The 21,646-nt window shown below is 43.4% G+C and overlaps 2 protein-coding genes and 1 long non-coding RNA gene across 16 annotated transcripts; 2 read left to right on the plus strand and 1 right to left on the minus strand.

The window, feature by feature from the left end:
- Window positions 1–2,990: 2,990 nt before the first annotated feature.
- Window positions 2,991–4,771, minus strand: LOC127302899 (phytoene synthase 2, chloroplastic). The gene is made up of 5 exons (XM_051333620.2): window positions 4,546–4,771; window positions 4,341–4,391; window positions 3,833–4,244; window positions 3,565–3,757; window positions 2,991–3,464 (listed from the first exon to the last, which is right to left on the minus strand). Exons 1-5 carry the CDS (start codon window positions 4,769–4,771, stop codon window positions 3,297–3,299), a joined length of 1,050 nt encoding a protein of 349 aa, XP_051189580.1. The 3' UTR covers window positions 2,991–3,296.
- Window positions 4,772–4,875: 104 nt separating this feature from the next.
- LOC127302901 (uncharacterized) lies at window positions 4,876–8,204 on the plus strand. Of its 3 annotated transcripts, none has more exons than XM_051333622.2 (4): window positions 4,882–5,015; window positions 5,566–5,822; window positions 5,926–6,086; window positions 7,902–8,204. In XM_051333622.2, exons 1-4 carry the CDS (start codon window positions 5,008–5,010, stop codon window positions 8,073–8,075), a joined length of 600 nt encoding a protein of 199 aa, XP_051189582.1. In that variant the 5' UTR covers window positions 4,882–5,007; the 3' UTR covers window positions 8,076–8,204. The 3 variants fall into 3 exon arrangements, 2 of the variants coding, with proteins under 2 accessions (XP_051189582.1, XP_051189581.1); XM_051333621.1 differs by having other exon boundaries at window positions 4,884–5,015; window positions 5,542–5,822; XR_011745816.1 differs by having other exon boundaries at window positions 4,876–5,015; window positions 5,566–6,086.
- Window positions 8,205–9,595: 1,391 nt separating this feature from the next.
- LOC127302902 (uncharacterized) lies at window positions 9,596–21,646 on the plus strand. Of its 12 annotated transcripts, none has more exons than XR_011745821.1 (13): window positions 9,597–10,294; window positions 11,619–11,727; window positions 12,300–12,392; window positions 12,479–12,601; window positions 13,934–14,118; window positions 14,249–14,273; window positions 14,900–16,230; window positions 18,133–18,306; window positions 18,516–18,623; window positions 19,055–19,136; window positions 19,911–20,039; window positions 20,188–20,271; window positions 21,305–21,646. It is a non-coding gene; the product is annotated as an uncharacterized lncRNA (long non-coding RNA). The 12 variants fall into 12 exon arrangements; XR_011745818.1 differs by having other exon boundaries at window positions 9,599–10,294; window positions 12,479–14,118; window positions 14,900–14,999; window positions 16,205–16,230; XR_011745822.1 differs by having other exon boundaries at window positions 9,596–10,345; window positions 12,479–14,118.

Below are 21,646 nucleotides of genomic sequence, written 5' to 3' on the forward strand. Positions count from 1 at the left end.
AATAATTGAGTTAACATGTATGTTCCAATGAACTAGTGGGTGGAGACTTGAACCGTGGCCTTGCACACCCCACAGTCCTAATAGCCAGCTTAGCTATTTTCTGCACCGTCCGTGGGTTGTACCACGTATCCAACGATTAATTGACGATCACATTGATGTTTCCACTTTGGATGTTCTGCACATGTGATCTGGCCTATACATTTTAAATTTATTTGTCAATGGCATATTATAGAGATCCATTAATCAAACTAAATAAGGAATGCATCACAAAGGCTTACCCATGTGACTATGTTATGATAACCAGCGAGCCTGGGTTGTCGCTGGGGATTGGCTCTTTACCTGAGATAAGTTTAAGTAGAATGTCACCAAAAGTTTAGACATTACGCTTTTATTGTCATAAATATAGTTCATATTCAACAAAAAGACGAAAAATCAAATATTATAAGGTGTGAGACACTCCTGATATCTGAGATACGTACATTAGCTTGTGCATAGTGCGGACTTGCTAATTTACGCACACACACATATGGACTTGTTAGTATTATGGAGCTAATACATACTCTTTGGTTTTGATTTCCAGTCGTAGATTTGTATATAAGTGGAGCTTGTGACCAATACCATATGGGCCAAGTACGTTAGACACACATGAGTTATACTGGGCTCCGGATAATTGCTGATAAAAGCCCTACTTCATTTGTTGTGTTATTGTATTAACCGAGTGTTTACAGTGCTCAAATGGTACAATGGATGAAGTGGCCAACTAGACGCAAAAATGCTAAAGGAGAATCCTATGGTTATGCACTTAAGAGGGGTCTCCCGATAGTTGTGAAGGATAGTGTGAACTTGTGGGTGTGTGAAACTCCTGTGTATAGTCACACATGTCTCCTTTGGAAGAGGGATGCAAGTATTTGTAGGGGTGCCACGGGTTCATGGCACTACACCCCTATTTGATGGGACTCGAGATGGTATGTCCATTGCGGTCATATTGTTTTTTTTAGCAACTGGCGAGAGCTCTGCTCTTTTTTGATGAAGAAGACATAAATATGTCAATTAATGAGAAAACTGGCCGAAAATCGCACAAAACAGCGCAACACACCGGTCTAAGACCGTGCACCACATGAGCAGGCGACTCATCTGGCCCAAGTGGCAAAAGATGAGTGTGGCCATATCGTATTAAGCTCGATAATATTAAACTTGAAGAGGACTGGCAAAATATAGTTTCTTCTTTGCCTAACAATGAGGAAATTTATAACTTTAAGATAAGCAGTTGAGTTCAAGATTGCGGTGAACTTATGCTATGATCATTGCAGCACCTAACGATGCCACCTGTGCTTGTTCCATTTTTAAAACTGCCATGCCGACTCATGGGCACGAGATCTCTCCGGGCAACCAAACCTGACAGTTAGGCTGATAGAGCAGCATCTCAAATACAATCACTGCTATTTTCAGATAGAGTAGACTAAAATAATGGGTGACAACATGATGTAATTCAAATCCCAACATATGCAACATTTATCTGACACACATAATTTGTCATCACATTTTGTACACTGCAAAAACTTAAAAGGTTACTATACAACAACATAATAGTGCATATTCAACAAAAGACAAAAACATCAAATATCATAAGGTACAAGACACTCTTGCTATCTGAGATACATACATTAGCTTGCCCATAGTGTGGACTTGCAAATTCACGTTACACCCCTATGGACTTGTTAGTATTATGGAGCTAATACATACACTTCTTGTAAGGGTTTTGATTTCCGGTCGTAGATTTGTATATAGGTGGAGCTTGTGACCAATACCATATGGCCAGGCCAACTACGTTGGACACACAAGAGTTTATACTAGGCTCCAGGATGGTCGCTGATAAAAGCCTTACTTCATTTGTTGTGTTGTTGTATTAACTGAGCGTTTAAAGTGCTCAAATGGTACAATGGATGAGGTTGCCAGCTAGGTGGGAAAATGTTAAAGGAGAATCAGTGTGTGTGGAGTATGGTTATGCACTTGAGAGGGGTCTCTCGATGGTTGTGAAGGAGAGTGTGAACTTGTGGGTGTCTGAATCTCTTGTGTGTGGTCATACGTGTCTCCTTTGGAAGAGGGATGCAAGTATTTGTAGCCTACACCCCTAATTGATGGGACTCGAGATGGTATGTCCGTTGCGGCCATTTTTTTTGAAGCAACTGGTGGAAGCTCTGCTTTTTTTATTAGGAAGCCATAAATTTGCCAATTAATGAGAAAATTGTCCAAAAACCGCACAACACAACGCAGCACGCCGGTCTCAAGACCGCACACCACATGAGCAGGTGACTCATCTGGCCCAAGCGGCAAAAAATGAATGTGGCCATATTGTATTAAGCTCGATAATATTACACTTGAAGAGGACTGGCAAAATATAGTTTCTTCTTTGTCTAGCAATGAGGAAATGTATAACTTTAAGATAAGAAGTTGAGTTCAAGATTGCGATGAACTTATGCTATGATCATTGCAGCACCTAACGATGCCACCTGTGCTTGTTCCATTTTTAAAACTGCTATGCTGACTCATGGGCTCAAGATCTCTCCAGGCAACCAAACCTGACAGTTATGCTGATGAGAGCAGCATCTCATATGCTCCTACAATCACTGCTATTTTCAGATAGAGTAGACTAAAATAATGGCTGACAACATGATGTAATCCATATCCAAAAGCTATGCAGCATTTATCTGGCATACACACAATTTGTCATCACATTTTGTACACTGCAAACTCCAAAGGTTACTATACAACAACACCACACATAGATCATGCGTCTCCGGACCCGTCTTAAATTTGCACCGTGCATAGCTGGTGTATATGGAATAGTAGTGCAGTACATATATACACTAAAGACACTATAATTAAACGAGAGGTTGATCTACATAGTGACTGATTTCGGTTACTGTTGACGCTGCAGTAGTGAACTATCAACTTCTTTGAGTAGACTGAATAATTAGCATCATCATGATGTAGGCCCTAGAGACCCACTTAACCACATCACTTATCTGTTTTTATTCCACCTTCACTATACACATTCGTCTCTAACATATATACAATTCATCTGCAGCACTATGTACATTCCAGGAACTCGCAAGTTTCCAACAGCAACACCACACACACAGGTCATGTGTGATATGTCCTCATCAGCCTGAATTTTGTACTGTACATCACTGCTACGTACTACAGGAGTACTAAATATGTTCACTAATGACACTAATTAGACCAGGCTGATCTACCTAGTGATTCATCCCTATTACTGTTAGGGCTGGAGCAGACTATGAGTGCCTCTGAGAAGGAGGAGGCCTGAGTGATTCGAAGTAAGCTTTGGGCAGCGCCGCCAGCTTCTTTGCCTTGGGGACGTAGGCCCTTTTGGTGAAGTTGTCATAGTCGTTCGCCTCGATCTCGTCCAGGATCTGCCGGTACAGAAGCAGAGATGCCCAGACCTGCATAACATTGCTGAAAGATTTAGAATTCTCGAGTAATTTTTTTCAGTTGACTGAAGAGAGAGATTTCATCATGGGATGTATAGGCTGTCACGCGCACCGGCCATCGGCTCTCCTGGTTGAGCTCGGCGGCGCCCTGCTCGGCCTGTTGGAAGTAGGTCCTCGCCCTCGCGATCTGTCCCTTCATGAAGCTCCTCCACTCGTCGGTGACGCGGCCGGCGAAGATGTCGGCCTCGGAGATGCCGGCCATGGCGAGCTCGTCCTGCGGCAGGTAGATCCTGCCCCTCCTCGCACTGCACAACATCGGCGTCAGAGATAAGCTGCAAGAACATGCGAATTCTGAAGCTGGGAGCACAGTCAACACATACTCCTCGCCGACGTCTCGGAGGATGTTGGTGAGCTGGTTGGCGACGCCGAGGGCGAGCGCGCCGGCGTACACCGTCCCAAGGTCGGCTTCAGAGTCCGGGGACACGCCCATGATGGGGACGGTCATGAGCCCGACGGTGCCGGCCACGCGGTAGCAGTAGAGGTAGAGGTCGTCGAAGGTGGCGTAGCGGGACCTGGCGAGGTCCATGCGCATCCCCTCGATCATGTCCCGGAACGGCCGGGCGTCGACGGCGGGGAACGCGGCGACGGCGTCGGCCAGCGCCGCGTCGAGCATGTCGTAGGGCCGGCCCGCGAAGACGTCCTCGAGGCGCGACTCCCACCGGTCCAGCGCCAGCGCCGACGTGTGCGCCGCGTTCGGGCCGTCCACCAGCTCGTCCGTCCTCCTGCACCACACTGCTCGATCGCCGTGATCGCCATCAGTTAGATGATGATCGGTGGCATCCGTCGACAGATCGCCGGAAGGTTGTAATGTTGGTTGGTCGATCTTACCGTATATCGCCCAGATCGCGCGCCTCCTCTCCGGCGTCATCAGCTGCGTCGCTGCAAGGACATCGACGAATTTTTCACATGAATTACTTCTGGTAATTAACTAGAACTCGTTCTAGTAAAAATGTTGTTTTCACAAGACGTTCTACGTTCGCAAAAAAAAAAAACTAGAACTCGTTCTAGTAAAACTGTTGTTTGAGTGGTTTACCGAGGTAGAACGTCTCGGCGTTTTCCTTGCACACCGCGCCGCAGCGGTCGAAGGCCAAGTCCATGATCGCGCAGAGGCGGCCGGACCAGGACGGACACAAGCAAGAAACGTGGGCCCAAAACCAAAAAACGTTGATCCATCCCATTTCTCCCCCGTGGTGCGGTTCCGGCCCGCACCGTTTCCCCCTCTGGTCTGGACGGACACAAGCAAGAAACGCCGAAATCATCTACGAGTAAAAAAAAACAACCAAACCTCCAACCCTCAGGCGGCGCGGCGGCGCGGCGCCCGCACACGACGACTGATCCCGCGGCGGCGCGGCGGGCGTCCGTGGGCGGCGCTCCGTCGAGCTGGCCTGACCGCCTCGCTGCCACCAGCAGACGGCCTCCTTCTTCCTGCCAACCAACCTGCCTGCTCGTCCCTCTCCACGGAGTCCGCGTCGACCTCACCCGACCACCTCCTTCCATGCTATGGTAAGCTCCCCATCTCACTCGATCCGCCGGCCCAATCCATCCCCAATCGGTCTGGTCTGGACGGCAACCTGCTCCTCCCTCGTCGCAGGCTAGTACTAGGATTTTTTTACTCCTCCCCCAACCTGCTCGGCTCTGCACAAAACATCCCCATGCACAGCCACCAACTCTTGCTAGTTGATATTCTGCTTCTCTCCTACCGTGTTCAACGCTGGCAAAGGAGGCAGGTCTCATCACGCTGGCCCTCTTCCGATTTCCTCATCGTCATCATCAAGTACGATTTGCTGCTGCTGCTCTTGGACCATCTGTACAATTTCCTTCAAATGTAGTGCATCCTCAAGCAGTCAAGCTAGTGACAACACCTGTGCGTGTCAATTCCATCTCGCTCTTGCTTGCAATGCCAACTGGGGCTAGCTAATTCATTGATTTTCATGTCTGATTGCGTTATTTGGCTTCTGCCACAATGGGGATGTTTGTGACTATCTTCAACTTGTCATCTTACTGGTCGCATTTTTTCATTTCTTCACAGCCCTAAATTCAGAGCTTGCTGCAGGCGACCAGCTCGGACTCCATCGAGGACACGCACGACCTCCAGGACTCCATCGAGGATGCCAGCATCGCGGAGGCGCAGGACCTCGCCGCAACAATGGACGCCGCAACAATGGACGGGGCGGCTCGACCTCGCGACCGGCAAGCCTGCTAGCCCCGCTCCTTCCTCCGTCGGCGTTCTCCCCCACCTCTGCAGCCTGCACCGAGCGCGGGCCTCGCCGCAGCTCACTCACACCACCGCCGCCGGAGTCCTCCACGCCGGTGAGCAAGTAGTCGCCACTTCGCCCCTCTTCCCCTGAAGCCGCTCTCCCCCGCACGCATCCATTCCCGACCGCCTCTGCGACATCTGAATCTCCGCCCGCAGGCCACCTGCATCTCCGGCTCTCCGCCCGCACACCCTCGACCTCGTGTTCGCCCTCAAGCACAGCCAGATTCCCCCATCCTGACCTTCTCCTCGACCTTGTGCAGCCGGTGTCCTACAGAACCAACCTCTTCTGCCCCGACGTCCTCCTCCAGGAACTGAAGGTGAGCTGAATCACTGAAACCTGTGCATCTTGGTACTGTTTAACTGAAACCTGTGCATGTTGGTATCATTTTAACCGAAACTGTCTGCAGTTTTGTACTCCTGAAATGAAATCAGTGAGTATTGTTAACTGAAATGAAATGGTACTGTAAGGTTGCTAATGAATTCAGAACGATTACCACTGGAGTACAATCAGCCCCAACTTAAAAATAAATGGGACAAACTGAAAAATGACTTCAACATTCATGTACTGTACTCCAGTTCTTCCATATCTGAAAAAATGACAAGACTGTAATACATTCGAATGGAACAGAGGGAGTATTCAAAAATATTCCTGTACATGCAATCAGTTCTTGCATATCTGTTACAGGAATGTGCACCATTCATTTAAGACGCAAAATGTGGAACTCTATTCATCTCCTTCATTCCTTCCTCTCCATCCATCCATCCACCTTTCTATCCTCTATGGAGAAAAAGGCAGGAGGAGTAAGATCCCTTTCACAGGGAATAATCTCACAGGAAATAATCACAACTTAAGAACAAGAATGGGTGAAATGTTAAATCTTGACCATAGCATATTTGGGAACATAGAAATCACACACAAAAATAAACCATTACTGGATTTTCTTGTTTGATTAATTCCAAAATGAACTCTTTTTTGTTAAGGACAAAATAAACTTCAAAGTCACCTTTCAAATTGAATTGCAAGGTTTACCAAACAAAGCTAATGATCCATTACTGGTCATGGTACTCCTTATTTGGCCACCAGATGACTACAGAGCATAGCTAATACAGAATATTCCATTACAGAGTATTCCATTATTGGTCACGGTACTGCATTAAACCTTCTTCGGCCACCAGATGACTACAGAGCACAGCTGAACTAAGATCCCCGTACTCCATTACAGTGAGCAGTAAGAGAAGCAGCGAGGAGTACTCCATTACACAGCTACATGGAGGACTGGAAGGAGGAGATGAGGACCAGGGCTAGCATACCTGGTTGAGCTGCTGCTCGTAGGTGACGGAGACGATGAACAGGAGCCGCTCTCCGGCGCCAGCAGCCCACCCCATCAGCCGTCAGCAGCCCACTCCAGCAGCCCACTCCATCCCCGCTACCCGCCGCGAGCATGCGCTCCCCTTCGCGAGCATCCGATTCGATTCAAGCAGCGCCGCTGAAAATCCCTCCGCCACCGTGGGGGAAAAATCAAAGCTTGGCGGCGAGGAGAAGAGGGATGCAGCGAGGACGCGCGCGAGCGGGAGGGATGCATCGCGGTAGGAGAAAGGCGGCGGCTTGGCGCGTTAGAGGAAGAGGGAGGGGGTGGAGCTAGGCGGCCGGCGGCCTGTGGCGTCGGCGGCGGCGGTCGGAATCGACGAGAGGGTGAGAGGGCGAGGGCGCAGAAGTCAGACAGGACCGAGGGTTTGGTCTCAGATTACTCAGGGGTGTTTTTGCGAAAATGCCCGTCCGACAGCTTTTCTGTGACGGAGGGAGTAGCACATCCTGAATTCATAGCTTGTGTTGACGTTAGTGGCAGGGTGCTGGAGTGCATGGTAATTCCTGATTGTACTCTTGCAAATCATTGCTGACCAACTTAGCTTACATCTTTGTTGATTTAGATTGCTGGTTATGTTATTTGGCTTATCTGACATAATGGGTTGCTTGTAAGTAAATGACTGGCCACATTATTCAGTTAATGATGTGCTATCATCCATCTTGCTTACTAGATTGACTGGAACTATCATCCATGTTGTTTGCTGTAAACTCTTGCACTCATCATAAATTTCTTTCATGTACTGACTTTGATATTTCTCAATTGCAGGTTCTAGAAGGCTATGACCATACAAGGCTGCTGCCTCTGCATGACTGGTGGGTGGAAGAACAAGAAGTGGAAGCTGAACTCCTCTTTGCGAATTTGAATCCTGGGGTTGTTTTGGATGTGGCTGTATTGGTTGTGGACTGTTATTTGTGCCTCAAAATCTGGAATGTTGAGTGATAGTCGATGGTGTGAAGTCGTTCTTGTGGCTGGAAGTTTTAGTGGTGTTGCTGTGAAGTCTGTTTGGTTAGACTTGTGATAGAGCTGGTTGCGTTGTTGCACTTTTATTGATTGTTGCTTGAACTGTGATCTGATTGTCGAAAAAACAGCGGAGTTTATGGCGATAATTTTCTAATAATCTTATTAATTAGCTGCTACTTCCCTGAAATGGACCAGAATGGCCGAGACTGAAGTGGCCACCAGGTCGACCTGCAGAAGCCGGTAATCCTAGACGTACGGACGATTTGCTTACGGAAATAGTTACAGGATGACGTGGAGTGTACGGATTGGTTAAGATTTGATTCATTGCTTAAAAAGCGGAAACAACCTCCTGGACTGCTGCACGATCGTGAGTCCGTAGATGTTTCGTAGATGTAGCATTACACATGGACGTCCGTGGACTAGCTAGCTAGCTAGCCCGTGACTTGACTCGGTGTAGACTGTTTTGAGCTCGGGCCGCATGTATCTTTCCTCGCGTGGGGAGCAGCTCAAGACAGCTAGTACTTAAAATTAGAATCACGCTGACTTGACTTGTTTTCCGTCATCTATGCTTCGTCCACTCCCTCTTTTCTTCTCCATCCAAGAGACCAAATTTGATCATGTACCATGCTCGCTTTACCGTCTCAAAAACTCCTTCTCTCTCCGACAGAAAAATGCATTTTATTCCCTCCATCGATCGACACAAATTCCAGATTAATAAAAGAAAGGGTGCACTCCGCTAACATTTAGCTACTACATCCACCGACCCAGTTCTTGTAATAACTTAGGCTGGTTTTAGGGTATCCACATGACTATGACCTATCCTAATACAAATAAGGAGAAAATATGCATGTAGCAAATATTTTGAACACTATGCGGAACCAATAGGGGCCACAAACACGACTCTCCCACGAGAACATTTTGGGCTTATATTGCGAAACTCCCATTTCTAGGCCGCCAACCCAATTAACTCTTGTAAGAACTTAGCCTCTTGGGCACCAACGGCGAAGGAAGGTGGAGATGAGACCGTGTTGACGACTCAGGGAAAGGAAGACATGGTATTGACGAATATCGACCATGAAGCGGCTACGGCCATCGTGGTCTTCAAGGAGCAACACAAGCAGGAAGAACACACGAGTGCGGAGCCAAGTTCACGACCGATGAGGAACTCGGCAAGCACATGCGTTGCGCCGGCACCATTCGCTCATTTTGGCGGTGCCAACGAAGAAGAACGCCGACGTGGGAACAACATGTACGATCAACAAGAATTAAATGAGCCTTCTGGTCCGCATGGTAGCACCCTACAATAACATTTGTGAGGCGAGGACCTTGACGGCAGCGTTCGAGTTTGCCGTGATGGAGAGATCGTCGGTGGAAGTGTGGTTGCATGCTCACCCTAATGGAGCATGAAATATGCATGATGCCGCTTGCTCTACTACTACAAATACTACACGCCAACCGTCAACCGATCTAGTAGTATATGTAGAGTACATAGCTAACTGGTCATCCAGTCAGTACATAATTAGCACCAACCACAACGACGCAGCCATTACCGCCGTGACGTTTCATGAGCAGAATTAACTTCCATCGGCGCAATTATGCCGCCATCGACCAACAAATTGTGAGGGACGCTAGCTGGGATTTGCATTAATCGTGCAACAAATGAGAGCAAATCTTGCTAGCAAACACATACTCCTACTACCTCGTAGTACGTAGTAAATAAATCCACGATTTCTGGTTATGATACCAATGAGCCTCCAAATTATTCAACTCCGAGATTGTTGCAATTTATTTCGATCTGACGTTTCAATGGCTGGCTCCGAAGATATCGAGAGAGGATTTAGATGGTGAGTGAGATGAGATCCTCTTCTTCCCATCCACCGTCTCCACTCCACCACCGCATTCCCCTCCAATCTCTCCATCCGGCCTCCACCACAACCATGGATGCCGGCAACGCCCCCCTCTCCCTCTCTCTATTCCACCGCGCGCGATGAGATCCCCGGCTCGGCGACCACCTGCACCGCCGGCGAGCGCGCCGCTGGTGGCCGGCTGCTTCTCCGCCCGGCCCTATTCATCCTCGTCCCCCACCTCGGATGGCCTCCTCCAATGGCGCCAGCAGCTTCGGGGGCGTTTCCGGTGGGGGGACAGAGAGCTTGAGCTCGACCACTGCCTACTCGCACAAGGGGACGACCTCAGGTCAGGTACATGCTCCACGACCAGACCAGCTCGTCTAGCCCCATCTCAACCAAAAGGTCATCTTTTTTCCCTCTCTGCCTAATTGTTTCGACTAACAACACATATCAAACCTGTTCTTGAAAGATCAGTGCACCTCACGAGCAGCAGCAGATAGGAAAAACTGGACTACTAACTAGGGTGGGCTGACATTACTTCGCATCCATACTCGCTGATGCATCATTGGTGACTACGTTTTTTTTTTTTTTTTGGAATAGAGTCCTAAGTAAATCGAAATCTGGAAAGCAGCTCCAACACACCAACATAAATACGGCTTTACTGCAATTGTTCCTTTCCTTTCAGCGGTGCATTCATTTCCATAAAGTTTAATCATCCCTGATCCGCAAAACATAAAACTTGTGCTAGAATTAGAAAGTAAGTCTGAAGATGGAATCAAACATTCGTGAATTCTTGTTTTGTGAAGCACCTAGTTGATATTTGATCTTAGTCAAAATCTGAACCGAATGGTCACATGCATTGGGTTTTCATTGGCGGATGGATATCCCATAGGTGGAGGTGGCTGGTGATCTGCAATTGTTACTTTCCTTTCAGCTGTAAATTCATTTTTCATAATGTGTAACCGTCCCTGATCTGCAAACACGAAAGAGTTCGTATTATAGTATCACATAGTTGTCTCCAAAACAGAATTACCGTGTAATGTAATGCTACAAATTAAATTACGGTGACATTTGGTTCTAGCTTATATCAGCGCAAGATCCATGCTTAATATACCGATGGTACATGCAGGTAGAACTACCTAATCCAACGCACAGTTTAGCTTTACATCAGGCTCTCCTTTTACTTCTGTTAGAATTAGAAAGTACAAGTCTGAAGAAATCTTGCTGTCCCGTAATGTAATGGAGGCTTCAGCCTACAAGTCCTAAAATCGCATACTTGATCAAAACCATGGTCCAACACAAACTGCTCATGGCCAAGAAAATCTACAAATGATGAATAGGGAGAAAACTAGATAGAGAAAGCAACGAATAAATGGGTTCACCATGTTTTGTCTCGGAGTACTTGATCATGTCATCATGTAGGTGGTTCATCGTATCCTGATAAATAATAGAATATGTTTATAGGTTTCTTGTTTTATTTCTAGGTATGTTTAGCTATAGACATGTTCTTTCTGGTGGTCTGCTAGTTACTAGTTTCTATCTTAATTTACAAGATGGACTAAAACATTCGCGAGTTCTATTTCGTGAACTTTTGTTTTGTGAAGCACTTAATTGATATTTGATCTTGGCCAAAATATGAACTGAATTCTCGAATGTATTGGCTTTTCATTGGCAGATGGATATCCCCTCGGTGGAGGTGACTGATGACAGCCGCGATGAAGCAAATGCCACTTCATTTGTATCTTTCTGATGCTGCAAGACTATGCATTAGTTTCATGCTCAGGGTCCTTACTATTTCCTTGCCCCTTTGTTTTGTGCTGGACTTTTTCTTTGGAGAGCCTTTAGTTGAATCTAGACTGAATGCCATGGTGATAAAAGTGGGTTTAGTTTTCCAAGGGTCTAGCCAACCTATAATTGTTGTTTGAGAAGGTTGATATTTAACTTCAGATTAAATGCTGGACTGGTTGTTGCTTAGTCACTTAGTGCTCTGTACTTTTATGAAGGAAAATGGGGATTTGCTAGTTGCTTAATATACAATGGTTGCCTCCATAAGAGTTTTTCCTTGATGTTTGTACATGTTGAATTATTGTACAATTTTGTAAGTAGAAATATGTACATCACTACATGTATTGCTATTTATCATATCATTTAGCAAATGGCATCCTCTTTTACTGTTGTAGTATTGCATTCCACTTTTCTTACCTGAACTCGAGTGATAAGACTTGGGGATCCATGTGTATTAAAACAATTATGCCGTTCTGCCAAGAAATATGCCATCGGCAAGTAAAAGATTCACTGTTTCATTTCACCTTTTCTATGTTAGAGAAGTCTAATGTTGTTTATAAACTTCTTGCAGGTAAACCCGCTGCGTCTAAGTTGGCTGGATTATTTTCTTCGGACTTTTTTTGCAGGGGTCGGAACATACGCAATGTACAAATACAGGCTAAGGGTAAGAGGCATCTCTGCTCATCCTCCCAGACGACGTGATTATTTTGATGTGGAAAATAACACCGGTATTTGCTTTTTTAACCAAAGTTAGATGGATTCGGAGAACCGTGCCATCATGGCCCAGTACATGCCGTTGGACAGCTAAGGAGGAAACCAACAGCATATCGCGCATGTTGGTGATGATATCTCAGAGTGGCGCTGATATCTGAGGTCAGCTTTACATAGGTCAAAACAAAGACACGATTTGTACTAGGAGAGAATATTTGATGCATGATTGTAGGACTGTTGTGTGTTGTGCACTCCCTCATTTTTGATAGACGATGAACAACATAATCGTAATCATCACAGTTTACCTCCTTTGTAGGCTCTTGTGATTCTTATTCTTGCAGTTCTTAGTGTACATATTTATTGCCCTAACAACTAAGAGTTACGCGTTGCTGGGGTACGTACCGACTCACATACTAGTCATAACTAGTCTCGATTAGTGGTAGACTTAATTATCGACATGTAGTCCAGTTGTAACTACTAAAAAAATACTAAGTAAACATGCTACTAATAGTAGATATTGATGGCATAAGGGAGTGGAGAGCAGCTCAAGACACAGGTACAGTTGTGAAGGAGATCATGGGTGGAGGAATGAAGCACAATAGATGGGTGATAGGCGGCGGTGCCCGCACCGCCAGCGAGCTGGTGGTGGCCAGGTGATAGGCGGCACAAGGGGAAGGGAAGCCAGAGGAAAGGCGGTTGGGTAGGAGGGGTATTTTTCGATCTGGAGGGGTAGAGTTTCACGGGTAGGCCTTTTTGTCCCGCCTCAGAACTAGTCGTTCGACTCAAAAACAGAGACTAGTTATGTTTTAGATAGGAAGATATGTCTTTATAGTGCGGGCTTGGTTTGGTTGACTTACTTAATGTCAACCTGATCCAGTGAGTTTTCTTTCATGTAGGATTGACCTAGAGCTTGTTTTTGTTATCTCCATTTTGTCTTATTTATGCTTTTTGACAAAGTTAAATTTGGTATGTTGTTTGTTTGGGCTTGTCATTGCGGGGATTTCACCATTACTCTAAAAATGAGATGGTTATATGAATTCTTGTTAGGTCGGCATCATTTTCTTCTTTTAGTGCTACTCCCTTATGTTGTTTCCTATGTCAAATTCTCACCATCTGTGAGATCTTTGTAATTATGCTTGCTGCTATGAGATAACTTTTTTTTTAATAGTTGATTAGGCCGTAATTGCGAATATGCATGCTGCTGCAAAATTGATGATTTTTTTATTGTCCATTTCTCTACAAGCATGAATATTATAGTTCTCTGTACAAATTCAACTTCCACCTCTGTTTGCATCGCTTTCCTGATATTGTGGCAAATTAACAAACGGAAGAAACCCGCTACATGCGGGGGTAGCTGTGCATCCCTTCTGCACTTGACACCTGTCCAAACGGTCAACGCCAATAATAACCCCCAGCGCGTTCTTAACTCGTTAACAACCGATTAATTAGCATCGGCTCCTTCCTCGTATCTGGTTCTATCCCTTGTTTCTACAGTCGCCCGCGCGGCGGCGATGTGATCAGGAAGCCTCATCCTCCGCCCTCCCACCATGGACGCTGAAGGAGATAGCGCTGAACGCCGGGACAATGGAGGTGCAAGGTGCCTGGGAACGATGTTGAACAGCGCTGGACACAGCGGCATAAAATCATGCCAGCGAGAGCTCGAGGGGGCAGCTATGCAGGTCAGCTCGCGGCCAGGAGCAGTTCGAGCTAGAGCGTGTTTGTTGGATTAGCGGATTAGCTAGGAGAGGTCGTGTCTGTCACGTTGGTTGTGAATATTTTGTTAAATGAAGTATATTGTTTGCTTTGCAGGTATTGATGATGAGAAAAAACAACGGTAATGCCAAACTTTCGAGTACCTTGCTAATTAATCTAGAGAAGCAAGAATTTCTATTGTCCTATGATTTCTTGGTATATCAAGCTTTTTAGCTGTGAGTTATTATTCCTTTTAACTATGGGTTGTTACTCTTATATTGGTAGGTAGGTTGGGATATTATTTGACATTGGATTTACTTATCCTTTTAACTATGAGTTGTTACTCCTGCATTTTGCCCAGACTGCTTGCTCTGCAGCTTTAGCAGCCAAAACTGCAGAAGGTTTAATGACCTACATTATTTTTGGCAATTGGGTTTCATAAATCTTCAATACTACTTGAAATTCTGTTCTATGGCCCTTCTTAGTGTCAAGTTTCTCTAATAAGCGGCCTAGCTCACATTGTCAAGTTTCTCTAATAAACTCTGTTCTATGGCCCTTCTTTGAGATATCGCATACACTACTGTGCTTTATTTTGAATTCAACCAGTGCTTGTCTAGAATTAGGCTGTTAGAGACAATCATCTGCTTACTGGTAATTATAATACACTTTAGCTGCATCACATGAAATTGTTAGTTTGCTTTATAAATCCTTCATTCCTAGATCTGCCACCTATATTTAGATATATGGCCTGAAGTCAATTTATCGCAGATATTTGGTATCAAATCGAACCCAATTCCTAGCTCTGGATTACTGTTTTTGTCTGCCTGCTATGTTTGTAAAATACTTGCCCTCTTCATTGGATGCTAAGGTTTGAACTTCCTCTTTATTCCATGTTGACAGCCATGCTAATTTTTTAATATGCCAAACCAAGCCTTTTGTAGCTTCATTAAAGTAAAGTACCGTTTTACGAAAGTCTAAGGGATACAATGTATTTGGCTGTAACATATTTGCGTATTCAATTCATTGGAAGTAAATTTACTGATCCTAGCATTCTTGCTGCATCAACGTGTGCTATTCTTGCTTTTGGATATAATTTTCTAGTATCAAAAATGGTGTCAAGTCATTACTATAGCTCCCCACTTGATGAGATTGTATTTTATCAAGTTTTTGACAACTAATTTGCTTTAGTCCGAAATTCTTTACATCAAAGCCTTATTAGATTCAGCTAACCGGATAGTTTATTTATTCATTTGGATCCTGATTCTTGTAGATGCTCTAGAATGCATCATCTGTTGTGCATGTTACTCTTTACAGATAACTTGATCAGTTCTCTTGCTCTACTGTATATAAATTATTTTAAGATGTGCTCGTTTTGAGGGCTGAATGTTTTAGATAGAATATATGTCTTTATAGTGTGGGCTTGGTTTGGTTGACTTAATCAATGTAAGCATGATCCGACGATTTTTATTTCATGTAGAATTGACCTTGAGCTTGTTTCTGTTATCTCCATAGTGTCTTATTTAAGATTTTTGACTAAGATGAATTATGTTTGTTGTTTGTTTGGGCTTGCCTTTGAGGGGAGTTCACCATGCCTATAAAAATGACATGCTTATTTGAATTCTTGTTAGGTCGGCATCATCTTCTTTTAGTGATAATCCCTTATGTGGTTTTCTGTGTCAAATCCTCACCATCTGTTAGATATTTGTAATTATGCTTGCTACTATGAAATAATTTCTCCTTTTAAAGTTGATTAGGATAAATTGGTAATGCTCTGTTTGTACAAGTCATATAATTGCGAATATGCATGCCGCTGCAAAATTGATGACTCTCTTATTGTTAATTGTTCTATAAGAGTTCTCTGTGCAAATTCAACTTCCACCTCTGTTTGCATCGCTTTTATGATATAGTGGAAAATTTACAAATCAGTGAAATGATTGCTCATTTTTATTGTTAACTGTTTGGTATCCTGGAGTTTTCTCTCTGGTTAAACCGCTGTTTGAGTTGGATTGTAGCAATGTACGTCACATTGGTTGTGACTATTTTGTTAATTGAAGTATGTTGTTTGATTTGCAGGTATTGATGTCGAGAAAACAACAAAGGTAATGCCGAACTTTTGAGTACCTTGCTAATTAATCTAGAACAGTAATAATTTCCATTGTCCTATGATTTCTTTGGTATGTCAAGCTTTTTTTTGAGGTATGGTATGTCAAGCTTTTTAACTGTGACTGGTTATTCCTTTTAATTGTGGGTTGTTACTCTTATATTGGTAGGTAGGTTGGGATATTATTTGAAATTGGATTTAATTATCCTTTTAACTATGAGTTGTTACTCCTGCATGTTTGGTCTGGACTGTTTTCTCTGCAACTTTAGCGGCCAAAACTACAGAAGGTTTAATGACCTACTTTGTATTCGGCAATTGGCTAGCATAAATCTTTAATAACTACTTGAAACTTTGTTCTATGTCCCTGCGTAGTGTCAGGTATCTCTGATAAGCGACCTAGCTTGCATTGTCAAAAATTGTACCTTAGCTTTTAACCTTGCATAAATGTATCATTAAGTGCCACTCCTATCTATGTTAGTTGGCTCAGTGTTGCTTCCTTGCACTTGATAAGAATTATCAGAACTGGGTGGGAGTGAGCATTTTGCTTGATTATGCATAGGAACCAGCCTTTGGTATTCAGTGTAACCTGAACCTTCCATGGTGATATTTGTATTTTAGAATATTGATGCATTTATTATGTTGTGCGAGGCTACTAGCTTAGTTGGCTTTTTTCTGCACGTTGAGCACCTTTGCTTCTTAACGATTCTTTGTGAGAGCCCTCAAGCTTATATCATTTTGTTTATGGTACCATTATCTTTTTCTAGAATGAGGCAATTAGAAACGATTATCTTCTTACTAGTGAATAATACACTTTAGCTGCATCACATGGAATTGTTAATTTTTTATAAATCCTTCATTTTGAGGTCTGTCACCTATACGTTGATATAGGGCCTGAAGTCAATTTACCGCAGATATTTGCTATCAAATCGAACCCAAGTTCTAGCTGTGGATTAGTGTTTTTTGTCTGCCTGCTCTGTTTGTGAATAATTGTCATGTTCATTGGATTCTAAGGTTTGAACTTCCTCTATATTCCTTGTTGACAGCCATGCTAATTTTTTAATGTGCGAAACCATGCCTTCGCAAGCTTCATAAAAACAAAGTACTGTTGTTAGGCAAGTCTGAGAGAGATGACGTGTTTGGCTGTAATATTTTGCATATTCATTTCATTGGCCGTAAAGTTACCGACTCCAGCATTCTTGCTGCATCAATGTGTGGTAGTCATGCATTTGCTTTTGCGATATCATTTTCTACCATCCAAAATGGTGCCGGGTCGTTACAATAGTTACCCACTTGACATGGTCATATTTTTATCAAGTTTATGATTTGTGACAACTAATTTGTTTTAGTCCGCAATTTTTTTACATCAACACTTTATTAAATTTAGCTAACTTTATTAAATTTATTTATTCTTTTGGATCATGATATGTGTGGATAATCTACGAATGCATCATTTGCTGTTCATGTTACTCTTAGCAGATAACTTGATCAGTTCTTGCTCTACTGTATCTAAATTATTCTGAAATCTGCTCATTTTGAGAGTAGCTAGAGTCGTGTGTAACCATGGTGACGCCATTAATTGATATAGTTTGCTCTTAGTGGCCTGCTTGCGCTCAGGATGTCCTCGTTGCTTCATTTGTTCCTAATGATTCGTAGTGTAACCTGCTGCTAATTGACTAGGTCACTTAGCTGGTGCATGATTCCTGTGTACCGTACAACTGTTTAGCTCTCGGTAATCCTTGAAGTGTAAGAAAATTCTATCCAGCCTTCTGCTTCACTAGACAGGGCTTGATAATCATGGGAATGTAAAATATGTCAATCTTGCCTGCCATTTTACTGTATTACGCTTGGTTTCTCGTAGCTGTTGATTGTATGCTCATCAGGCGTTTTCTATTTACTGCAGGAGATCGACTCGCTGATGCATGGGCGAGGTCACTGGTGACGGTGTTTGACTGGCTGGGGGGACGGGCTCTCTCTGGCCCAGGATGTCGGCCGAGGAGCCACAGAGGACTGCTGCCGAAAGTGCAGTTGGAGTTGTTGCTAATGGCATCTTCTGGCGATCTTGAGCTACTGCATGGTAATGTTTCCTTCTATAGTATGTGTGTATGCATTGCATGGTTTCATATGTTTGTGGTTTACTGGCATTTGATTCAGCTATTTCAGCAGTATACATGGTAACAGGCTCTACTGGAACTCATCCCATACGGACATATTTCATGCGTACTTGTATTATGGGCTTGTAGTTAAGCTGATGCATCTTTGGTTTTGATTGTTATTTCCTTGCAGCATTAAATGTTCCAATTGTTTTACTCGTGCCATGACAGAAAGGAAAACAACATTAATTGGCCTTTTAGCTTTGCCCGATCAAACCAGAGTTCCAACTCAGTGCAAAACGTGAGTGCTGTCAACTCTAATCAAATTTACATGTGCACCTGGGCTTCAGTCTGTGTTCATAGAAAGTGCTTGTCAATCATAAATTATTAGCCTATGTTATGTGCCATAGGTTAGGCTGGGGAGAAATAGAACAGCTTGCTTAGAGTGATTGGTTTATTCTGATTTTCCTACATGGACTGCTGGTATTTACATTGGAGTGGTAATGTACCGTTCTTTCAGTAATAAACTAAGAATTTGGGATTTCTTGGGGGGGGGTTGCATTCGGGAATGCATCATTTGTTGTGCCTTTTACTCATTGCAGATAACTTGATCAGTTCTCCTGCTCTAATGCAGCCGTATCTGATGCTCGCATTTTTCATGTAATCATAAGCTGTGGTCCTGCATGTCCACATAGATTCAGACATATTTTTCAATTGGTGTCCATGCTGCAGTTGTGCCTCAAGGCCTGGGCCTCAGAAGACGATCGAGGATAGACTCTGCTGGTGAGGAGCATGCCCCTTGGATCTTTTTCTGGTACGAACCATCTAATCTAGTTCCAATTATAATTTTTTAGATAGATTTAATGGGCACACAAGCATGATGCTGGATCATTCCAGACATAGGAATTGGAACTGGATGCTCTGCTTCTTCAGTACGAGCTTGAAACAAGTCGATATGGGTGTGCTTGTTTGGCATGGACTGCTTGCTTAGAAAGTTAAATGACCTGCTCTGTTTTTTGCAATTTTCTGTCATAAATATTCAATAACTACTTGAAACTCAGTTCTAGACTTGGCCCGACTTTTATTTGACTGAACCGAACCGAGCTCATGGTTTCTGTCTACCATGTTTTTATGCATGAGAATGCACCTACTAAAACTATAGTTGGTTAGCATCATCCATCTTGTTTTGCACCGGTGAAGCTTTGCTCCATTTGTTGGGTCATGTGTACATAGAAAATGATTCCATTTTTTTGCTTGCTTGTGCAAAGTGTAGAGGAATCATGGCTGGAAATGCTGATTGTTAGAAATTTCTGATCAGACTAGTGCTGATTGTTAGAAGTAGGCATCATGCTCAGCTACTCTGTTTTGATTATTCATCTCAGAGGATATTTCATATGTACCAATATCTTGATATTGGACTGTTGTGTGACCATAAATTTCTGCAATCTGTGGGACATATGTGTAAAACACTAATGGCTTCAGGCATCCATGAATTTCTTGAGTTAATTTAGCATTGTCGCATAGCGAGTCAAAACTTCCAATATTTTCTACGACTCCTTTTATGGTCATTTAACTCTTGCCCTTTCAGGTTCTTATCGCCTCCCGGAGACATGCAATATCTTGGTACCTAGGTGGTGCCTAATCCACATCATTTCAGTGTAATCCAAGTGTGGATGGCAGCATGAGAGGGGACCCAAGACATTGACCTCCTATTGTGGTGAGTGGCTGTCTTGCATGCTCTTCTGGTATTTTTTTTTTCATGTTTCTGGGATGGCATCCAGAAGCACAAGAGCTGCTCGCAAAGATGGCGTTCTTAGCATGAAGTGACCGATACAATCATGCTGAACTAGACATGTAACTTTCAGGTCAAGGACCAAATCGAGAGATTTTTCTACTCACCTGTTGCATGGCAAGTATGGTCATCCATTACACAAATGATCCTGTTTCAGGTTGTTATTACATAATCTATATATGTTGCTTACTATATCACGTACATGAGGAGTCGATCTTCCAATTAGATGCCCCCTTTATAAACTTCAAATGCACGTAACCGAGTTGAACTTGGGATACCTATTAGCGAACTTAGTGCTGCCAAAGTAAGTTTTACCAGCTTAGTAGACTTCCGTGTGTATGCGAACTCTTTTGTTTTTGTATTTTCTCTCTTGTTGATATGTTATTCTGTTTTTTGGCCAAGAAGAAATCTGATATTGTCTTGGTTCCCGAAAGATGGATTTCTATTTGCCGAACCAGGATATGAACTTCCATATCAGTCAGAATGAGGAGTCGATCTTCCAATTAGATGCCGCCTTTATATACTTCAAATGCACACAATCCAGTTTAACTTGGGCTACCCATTAGTGAAGTTAGTGTTGCCAAAGTAACTATTACCACTTAAGTAGACTTCCTTGTGTGTGTGAAACTGTGAACTCTTCTGTTTTGGTTTTTTCTATCTTGTCGCTATGTTATTCTGTTTTTTCGGCCAAGAAGAAATATAATGTTGTCTTGGTTATCAAAATATGGATTTCTGTTTTGCTGAACCTTGAAAGTCGTCCCGGCGCATAGGTTGATTTTTTCCTCCGTCATGATCAAATACATTGCTATTCTCATAGTGTTCTGGGTATTTGCTTTAGAATATGGTGCTCTATGTGTTTGCCGGACAAGATTTTGCTCCATTCAGTTTGGCACTATACCTGCAATTACTACCCAGATCAAACTAGCTGCCTAGGACTGCATGCATATGTCAGTAGCTCACTAGTACCTAGATAGTGCTTTGCATTCATGTCCAGACTCAATTATTTTCATGTAGCTAGCTGTGTGTATTGATTTTTCCGATGCCATCTAGCTATGGTACGATTAGCTATATATATATGTCTATTATTTTTAATTCATGTTACTCTTATTGTGTGGAATTGACTTGAGGTTCTTCTATCTATGCTATTGCCTTGAGATCCAGATTGACATTGTTATGTGTTTGCAATGCAGCACCATGGCTAGAAACTGATGAGAAGATTTTTTTTGAAAATATATTGATATATGAATGTTCATGGTAGAAGTGATGAGAAAATTTTGCTCGTGTTAGAACCTGATGAGAAGATGTTGATGTGATAATGCAAAAGTTTGCAGTGCAAAATCATGGTAGCTATTGATGAGAAGATGTCTAAACTCAGTTGGTTTTCGTGTTGCTACCTGAGCACTCTTGATGCAATCTAATGTCAGCTCTCATGTATATTGTAGTTTCTCTCATGTATCTTTGAGCTTAACATGGTACCTAGTAAATGGATGTTTCTTAGTTCTTGTGAGTTGATTTATTGTCGTGCAATCAAA

Source organism: Lolium perenne, chromosome 5, assembly GCF_019359855.2.
Source record: "Lolium perenne isolate Kyuss_39 chromosome 5, Kyuss_2.0, whole genome shotgun sequence".
NCBI classification, from domain to species: Eukaryota; Viridiplantae; Streptophyta; class Magnoliopsida; order Poales; family Poaceae; genus Lolium; species Lolium perenne.